At 48.0% G+C, this 9,359-nt stretch overlaps 1 protein-coding gene across 1 annotated transcript in view; it reads left to right on the top strand.

Moving 5' to 3' along the window:
• The first annotated feature begins 1,902 nt into the window (after positions 1-1,902).
• spred2a (sprouty related EVH1 domain containing 2a) overlaps positions 1,903-9,359 on the top strand; it is a 10,733-nt gene continuing 3,276 nt past the window's right edge. Inside the window, exons 1-2 of the mRNA XM_035166892.2 lie at positions 1,903-2,286; positions 9,129-9,303. Of these exons, the coding sequence (XP_035022783.1) occupies positions 2,261-2,286; positions 9,129-9,303 (201 nt within the window). The 5' untranslated portion in view covers positions 1,903-2,260. The remainder of the gene's footprint in view (positions 2,287-9,128; positions 9,304-9,359) is intronic.

The raw sequence follows: 9,359 nt of genomic DNA, 5'->3' as shown, positions 1-9,359 counted from the left end.
GAAGATGTGCAGCGTCGCCTGGTGAAGTTCTTCTGGTCTGGTCAGCACTGGCTGAGGGCAGCGGCCCTGTATCTCCCTGTGGCAGAGGGAGGTCAGGGTCTCATTGACATTGTGTCCAGAACTGCGGCCTTCAGACTGCAGATGGTGCAGAAGCTGCTGTATGGCTGTGGTCTCTGCTGGTTGGCTCCTGCTCGTCTGCTGCTCAGACAAGCTGCCGGCTGGGGCTGGACAAACAGTTATTTCTGATCTCATCAACTGCTGACCTGACTGGACTGACACCGTTCTACAGCTCGGTGGTGAACGCCTGGCAGACGCTGGAGGTCAAGCGGACTCCTGACCCCAGACCGGGGATATGGCTGTTTGAGGAGCCGCTCTTCCACAATGATTTCCTGAGAACAACCACCTTTTCCTCTGCAACACTGAGAAGTAAGTTTGTTGAGGCTGGCATCATCAAACTGGGCCACCTCACAAAGACATCCTGGGAAACACTCTGTGACGTCACCAACATCAGGTCCTCCAGAGTTCTGAAGAGGATCATGGAGGAAGTGTTGCAGTCCCTGTCTGTGCCACTGAGAGCGTTTGCTGAAAATCGTACTCTAGCTGACCAATGGGATGATGACTGTGAGTACCTGTTTCCCTCTCTGATCGTCAGCCCTGCTGATGGGTGTGGAGAGGAGAGAGGACTGCTTCTTTCCTTCAAAACACCGGTGCTGTGTAGTTTCAGTTTTGTGGGAAGAAGCAGCTTTATGTCAGCTGTGTGAAGGTGCTGAACCTTCGCTCTCTGGCGGAGTCAAGGAGACGAGGTGGACTGAGGATTTTGCTGCAGGCTGCCCCGAAGGCAGGTGGAGGGTCCTGTATAACCTCCTGTTGAAAAACGGGTGGGTGACCTCCAGTGGAGGATTATACATGGAGCTTTAGCTACAAACAGACACAGAGCTCACCTGGACCCGAGCACTGGGGAGGATGTGGTTTCTGTGGTGATAGGGAGACGGTAGAGCACCTGGTGGTGACCTGTCCTCGACTAGAGGTTTTATTTAGACAACTGCAGCAGTGGGTGGAGGCTCTGGGGAGAACTTCTCCCTTGTTTGTTTTGGGCCTAAATACCACAAAGGAAACAGAGCAACACTCGTCCTGGTCAACTTCCTGTTTGGCTAAACTGGCCACCTGGAAGAGCAGGAAGAACCAGATGTTGGGTGAAGGCTGGACAGATGTGGAGAAGTGCTTCAAGGTTTGGTAGCCCTAACCTCTCTCTCTCTCTCTCTCTCCTCTCTCTCTCTGTCTCTCTCTCCCTCTCTGTCTCTCTGTCTCTCTGTCTCTCTCTCTCTCTCTGTCTCTCCTCTCTCTCTCTCTCTCTCTCTCTCTCTCTCTCTCTCTCTCTCTCTCTCTCTCTCTCTGTCTCTCTCTGTCTCTCTCTCTCTCTCTCTCTCTCTCTCTCTGTCTCTCTCTCTGTCTCTCCTCTCTCTCTCTCTGTCTCTCTCTCTCTGTCTCTCTCTCTCTGTCTCTCTCTCTCTCTGTCTCTCTCTCTCTCTCTCTCTCTGTCTCTCTCTCTCTCTCTCTCTCTCTCTCTCTCTCTCTGTCTCTCTCTCTCTCTCTCTGTCTCTCCTCTCTGTCTCTCTCTCTCTCTCTCTCTCTCTCTCTCTCTCTCTCTCTGTCTGTCTCTCTCTCTCTCTCTCTCTCTCTCTCTCTCTGTCTCTCTCTCTCTCTCTGTCTCTCTCTCTCTGTCTCTCTCTCTCTCTCTCTGTCTCTCTCTCTCTCTCTCTCATGTGTGTGTTTGCGATCATGTGAATTCTACAAGGAAGGGTTAGGGTTAACAACAACATGATTATTGTTGTTATCTTTGTTGTTGTATGGTAATAGCACGTGACTCTGCAGTCCTTCGGGTCTGACGTCACCCCCACTGAATCCAACATGGAGAGCGGAGGAGAAGCGGCCCGTGCGGAGCCGTCCTCACCGACATCAGGGCATCATTATCGGTCACTGCATCCAGGAACGACCCGGCGGGGCAGGAGGTAAAGGAGGAGACGGTGACGAGGAGAGAACCGGGAGGAAAGAACCGGGAGGAGAGAACCGGGAGGAAAGAACCGGGAGGAGAGAACCGGGAGGAAAGAACCGGGAGGAGAGAACCGGGAGGAGAGAACCGGGAGGAGAGCGCGAGACAACCGGAGCAGCTGCCGCTTCTGCCGCTGCCGCAGGGAACATGAGGACACCGCACCGCGCCGCTGCAGCGGAAGTTTATCATCGCTGGAGGTGAAGCGACAAAATGAACGAGGACACGCGACCTGACGAGTAACTACACCCCCCATACATCCCATAATATGTTCTATACATGTTCTATATGTTTGTATATGTGTTACCTGGCACAGTGAGGAAGATGAAGAGGAAGATGGTGATGATGGTAATGATGATGATGATGAGGAGGATGAGGATGATGATGAGGAGGATGAGGATGAAGATGGTGATGAAGATGGTGATGAGGATGAGGAGGATGAGGATGAAGGTGAGGATGATGAAGATGAAGATGGTGATGAAGATGGTGATGAGGAGGATGAAGGTGATGATGAAGGTGATGATGGTGATGATGATGAGGAGGATGAGGATGATGATGATGAAGATGGTGATGAGGAGGATGAAGGTGAGGATGATGAAGATGAAGATGGTGATGAAGATGGTGATGAGGAGGATGAAGGTAGATGATGAAGATGAAGATGGTGATGAAGATGGTGATGAGGAGGATGAAGGTGATGATGAAGGTGATGATGGTGATGATGATGAGGAGGATGAGGATGATGATGATGAAGATGGTGATGAGGAGGATGAAGGTGATGATGATGATGATGATGAGGAGGATGAGGATGATGAAGATGGCGATGAGGATGATGAAGATGAAGATGAAGATGAAGATGATGATGATGATGATGATGAAGAAGATGAAGGTGATGACGGTGATGATGATGAAGGTGATGATGATGATGATGATGAGGAGGAGGATGACGGTGATGATGATGATGATGAGGATGATGATGAGGATGATGATGATGAAGATGGTGATGATGATGATGGTGATGGTGATGATGATGATGGTGATGAGGAGGATGATGATGATGAAGATGGTGATGATGGTGAGTGATGATGATGGTGATGAGGATGAGTGATGATGATGATGAAGATGGTGATGAAGGTGATGATGATGAGGATGAGGATGAGGATGATGAAGATGGTGATGATGATGATGATGATGATGATGATGATGATGAGGATGAGGATGATGATGATGAAGATGAAGATGAAGATGAAGATGAAGATGGTGATGATGATGATGATGATGAAGGTGATGAAGATGAAGATGATGATGACGGTGATGATGATGATGATGATGATGAGGATGATGATGATGATGATGATGAAGATGGTGATGATGAGGATGATGAGGATGATGATGAGGATGAGGATGATGAAGATGAAGATGATGAAGATGATGAGGAGGATGATGATGATGATGATGATGATGATGATGATGATGATGAAGAAGATGAAGGTGATGACGGTGATGATGATGGAGGGGAGGAGGATGATGGTGATGATGATGATGGTGATGATAGGATGAATGGTGATGAGGATGAGGATGACGGTGATGATGATGATGATGAGGATGAGGATGAGGATGATGATGATGAAGATGGTGATGAAGGTGATGATGATGAGGATGAGGATGATGAAGATGAAGATGAAGATGAAGATGAAGATGAGGAGGAGGATGACGGTGATGATGATGAGGATATGATGATGATGATGAAGATGGTGATGATAAGGATGATGATGAGGATGAGGATGATGAAGATGATGATGATGAGGAGGATGATGAGGATGATGAAGATGGTGATGAGGATGATGATGATGAAGATGATGATGATAATGGATGATGATGATGATGATGATGGTGATGATGAGGATGAGGATGAGGATGATGAAGATGAAGATGAAGATGATGATGATGAGAGGATGACGGTGATGATGATGAGGATGATGGTAAGGATGATGATGATGAAGTGGTAGTGAATAGAATGATATTAATGATGATGGTGATGATGATGATGATGGTGATGATTAATGATGAGATATTGATGATGATGATGTGATGGGTAGTGATGGTGATGGTATTAATGATGATGGTATGATGATGGTGATGATGATGATGATGAGTATTGATGATGATGATGGTGATATGGTGATAGATGATGATGATGATGATGATGGTGATGATGATGATGATGAGTGATGGTGATGATGATGATGATGATGATGATGATGATTGATGGTGATGATGATATGATGATGATGATGATGGTGATGATGGTGATGATGGTGATGATGATGATGGTGATGATGAGATGATGATGGTGATGATGGTGATGATGGTGATGATGGTGATGATGATGATGATGATGATGATGATGGTGATGATGAGATGATGATGAAGATGATGGTGGTGAGGATGAGGATGAGGATGATGAAGATGAAGATGAAGATGATGATGATGAGGAGGATGACGGTGATGATGATGAGGATGATGATGAGGATGATGATGATGAAGATGGTGATGATAAGGATGATGATGATGATGATGATGGTGATGATGATGATGATGATGATGGTGATGATGGTGATGATGATGATGGTGATGATGATGATGATGATGGTGATGAGTCATGTGGACACCAGGTGTTACCCAGAGGCAGACTTAACCATTAGGCAAAGTTCGGCAATCGCCTTAGGCCCCGAACTACCAGGGGCCCCATAAAGCACCTAATAAACTTATGGTTAAGATCATTTTTTCAGAATCAGAATCAGAATCAGAATTCTTTTTATTGCCAAGTATATTTACATATACAGGAAATTGCCTTGGTGTGGTTGGTGCCTTTGGACATAACAACAAATCGGACATAAAACAACAATATATACAGAAAAAACAATAGGCACGTGCGGTGCTAAGGTGCAGTGATTGGTTCCGGATAGTGCCAACAATATATAAGTTATAAGTTATGTGCGGGGCAGAGTCAGTGTGATGCAGGGGGCTTGTTTGTGAGCCCCACTGCCATGGGGAAAACTGTTCAGGTGGCGCGAGGTTTTGGTCTTGATGGCCGGAACCTTTTCCAGATGGGAGTCTCTGGAATAGGTGGTGGCCGGGATGGGAAGGATCAGCAATGATCTTGCCTGCTCTCTTACTGGTCCTGGAGTGGAACAGGTGTAGGAGAGCCGGCAGGTCGCAGCCGATGACCTTTCAGCTGACCGAATGATCCGCTGCAGTCTGCCCTTGTCCTTGGCAGTGGAGGCAGCGAACCAGACGGTGATTGAGGCGGTGAGGATGGACTCAATGATGGCGTGTAGAACTCGACCATCACTTTCTGCGGCATGTTGAATTTCTTCAGTTGCCGCAGGAAGAACGTCCTCTGCTGGGCCTTCTTGGTGATGGTGGTGATGTTCTCAGCCCACCTCAGGTCCTGTGCAATTATAGTCCCCAGGAATCTGAAAGACTCCACTGTTTTAACTGGGAGTCGCACATGGTGAGGGGGCGGTTTGGGATGGGCTCCTCCTGAAGTCTGCTATCATCTCTACAGTTTTCGAAGCGTTCAGCTCCAGGAAGTTCTGGCTGCACCAGGAAGCCAGGCTGTCAACTTCCTCTCTGTAGGCGGCCTGTCCCCATTGGAGATTAATCCAATTAGGGTTGTGTCGTCTGCAAACTTCAGGAGTTTGACAGAGGGGTGGCTGGAGATGCAGTTGTTGGTGTAGAGGAGAAGAGTAGGGGAGAGCACACAACCTTGTGGGGCTCCAGTGCTGATGGTCCGGGCTCAGAGACAAGCTTGCCCAGCCTCACGCGCTGCTTCCTGTCTGTCAGGAAGTCAGTGATCCACCTGCAGGTGGGCTCAGGCACGCTCAGCTGTGTCAACTTGTCTCGGAGAAGAGCTGGGGCGATAGTGTTGAATGCGGAGCTGAAGTCCACAAACAGGATCCTGGCGTAGGTGCCAGGGGAGTCAAGGTGCTGGAGGATGAAGTGGAGTCCCACGTTGAATGCGTCGTCTACAGACCTGTTGGCTCTGTAGGCAAACTGCAGTGGGTCGAGGAGGTGGTTGGTTATGGCCTTGAGGTGGGTCAGCACGAGGCGCTCAAAGGTCTTCATTACTACAGAGGTCAGGGCGACTGGTCTGTAGTCATTAAGGTCTGTGATCCTCTGCTTTTTGGAACGGGATGATGGTGGATGTTTTGAGGCAGGCAGGTACCACGATTCAGCCAGTGAGGTGTTGAAGATGTCCGTGAACACTGGAGACAGCTGGTCCGCACAGTACCTGAGTGTGGAGGGAGACAGCGTCTGGTCCAGCTGCCTTGCGGGGTTCAGTCTCTTAGTAGTTTGTTGACATCTCTCTCCTGAATGGAGAGAGGTGTGATGGGGAGGGGGCAGTCTGGGACCATTTTGTGGGGGAGTGTCTTTGTCCAGGCTGGGAAGAAGAGGTGTGATAGCTGTGGGGGTTCAGAATGTGGGGTAGGGTTAGAACTGGTCCATTGTCTGTCGAACCTGCAGGTCGTTTGCAAGTTGAAGGTCTTCCACAGAGTGGGGGATTTGGTTTTGCAGCCGGTGATCACCCAAGGCCTTTCCAGACTGACGAGGAGTTGGCTGCAAATTGTTGTTCCAGCTTCTTGGAATACTGTCGTTTGGCCTCCTTAATCTCCTTGCCAAACGAGTATTTAGCCAGTCTGAACCTATCCTTGTCCCCAGTCTTGAAGGCCACCTCTTTCTCCAAACGAAGCTGTTTGAGTTTTGCTGTGAACCAGGGCTTGTCGTTGTTGTAACTCACCCTGGTGCGTGTTGGAATACATCTGTCCTCACAGAAGCTGATGTATGACGTCACAGCATCTGTAAATTCGTCCAGGCTGTTGGAAGAAGTTCTAACAATGTCCCAGTCTGTGTTGTCCAGGCAGTCACGCAGCTCCTCCACAGCTTCTCTGCTGCTCCAGTTCTTAGATCTCAGCACAGCAGGTTTAGAAAGTTTGAGTTTCTGTCTGTAGGCCGGGATCAGATGAATAAGCGCGTGGTCGGATAGACCCAGAGCAGCGCGGGAAACTGCATGATAAGCCTCTTTAATACTCTAAAAATCCATACACTAAAATGGCATCAGAATGCGTAACTAGTGTCTCAGCAGCCCCCCTCCCCCTTCAGTCCCCACTACAATGGACCATTCCATGAACGGAAGTGATTCAGGGTGTAAACACAGACTGACGAGCAGTGTTGAGCCAGTTCACACTTAAAAAGAACCAGTTCCCAGTTCAGTTCATGCAGATGAAGATGAACTGGTTCAGGTTCACAGTTCATGTTTTACCGGTCGTGTGTTTGGTTCTGAGTCGATGGAGTCGGATCGTGTCTGCGTGTCGCTCATTCTAACACTGAGTCCTGACTGAGCGTCTCGTGTTGGACTGAACATGTTGACGAGTCTGATAAACTGTGGAATCAAACCAACACTAAGGGACTTCCTGTGCTGATCAGGTCCTGAGAACTAGTGACAGTATTATAACGTAAACACACACACATATTTTCCCTCGCTCCTGGTATTTCACATGATGTTCCATACATGATGATTAAAACAACGTGAGCACGTCTTGTGAGTTATCTTCTCACTCAATGAAACAACATGGAAGACAGAGGCCCATCATCAACTTAATCAGAGATCCTGCTGACAACCAAGCTAATAGATGACCGATCCATGTGAGTGGACAATACGCTACATTCTTATTGTACAGAGATCATATTGTTTATGAAAATAAGATTTTACTGTGAGTGCATTTGTTAAACTATTAATATGTTTTGTTGGGTTGTGAAGACGTTACAAGTCGGACTTTCTTAGATAAATAGGGATTAAAAAAGGTGGAGACCAACGGATGCAGAGCGCCCGATGCCTGTGTTTACCTTGGGCCCCCAAGTTGTTCAACCCTAACTGGTGTTACCATAGCAACAGCAATGTTTTGAACTGTGGGTGGAGCCATTAACAGACCTGGGTTTTTATTGGACGAACAATAATCTGGAAACTCAGTTTCAGATTTTAAAACCATTCTAATTTTACATTATTTATATTAATGTAGTAATCCACTTTGTTTGTAACATTAAATCTGGCTCAGGACGATGATCCTCATGATTCCTAATGACTGGGTGTTCCTCTGGCGCCACCTTCAGGGCAACATTTGAATGAATCCAGGACTTCATCCAGGGTTATGAATAAATACCCATAATCCTCAGCTGAACTTTGAGTGCTAATCAGCAGATGTTAGCATGCAAATAGGCTAATCTGGTGAATTAGCCTCGCTGATCAGTCGTTAAATAAATGAAGGAGACTGGAGGATTATCGTCCAGAAAATAGTGTGTGTGTGTGTGTGTGTGTGTGTGTGTGTGTGTGTGTGTGTGTGTGTGTGTGTGTGTGCGTGTGTGTGTGCGTGCGTGTGTGTGTGTGTGTGTGTGTGTGGCGCGTGGTGGGTGTGGGTGTGTGCATGAGTCATCACTGCAGTCACACACAAACACACTACTGTTTCTCTATGCTGTGTGATTCAGCCTGTCTGTCTGTCAAACAGATGGGGTGTGTGTGTGTGTGTTGTGTGTGTGTGTGTGTGTGTGTGTGTGTGTGTGTGTGTGTGTGTGTGTGTGTGTGTGTGTGTAGCATCACAGCTCGACAACCTGGCGTCAACACAGACCGTGTCATTACTGGTGACCGTGGAAACAGGAAGTATGAGGGATGTCAGAGATAATTTTTTATTTGTGCGATACGTTCAGGCGTTCTGATTGGACAGCACCACTGCCATCAACTCACCCATTGGTTGGTCTAATCTGGGGTTTCAGTTTCATTCAGACTAAATGAGACCAGCAGTGTTTACTCTCATTTACTTTTAAACCTCATCACTGTTGCTATGGTGACGTCTGGCATCCACTCAGCCTGTGTCAGTGTGGGCGGAGCCTGAAATAATTCCGGTTCCTTTGCTCTATTCTTAATGAGCTGTTGTTTCTCACTCGCAGTTTAACAACGCGTTTGAAGGAGTCGTTCACTGAGTTTGTGAACGACATGTGACGCTGGTTTCCCTCTCCTCCGCTGCAGCGACAGCTACATCGTGCGTGTAAAAGCGGTGGTGATGACCAGGGATGAATCGAGCGGCGGCTGGTTGGCGCAGGACGGTTGCCTGAGCAGAGTGGGCGTGTGCAGGCTGCTACCGGCTGAACTGCTGGGACGCAACACGTTCCTCATCCACGGAGAACGACTGAAAGACCAACAGGTGGGACCTGCAGACGGAGACAGACTCCTGATCTCCTCATCGTCACTGATCTCACT

This window comes from Hippoglossus stenolepis, chromosome 2 (genome assembly GCF_022539355.2).
Source record: "Hippoglossus stenolepis isolate QCI-W04-F060 chromosome 2, HSTE1.2, whole genome shotgun sequence".
NCBI lineage: Eukaryota > Metazoa > Chordata > Actinopteri > Pleuronectiformes > Pleuronectidae > Hippoglossus > Hippoglossus stenolepis.
Note: the sequence above shows the minus strand (reverse complement) of the source record. Positions and strands in the feature narration are given on the sequence as shown.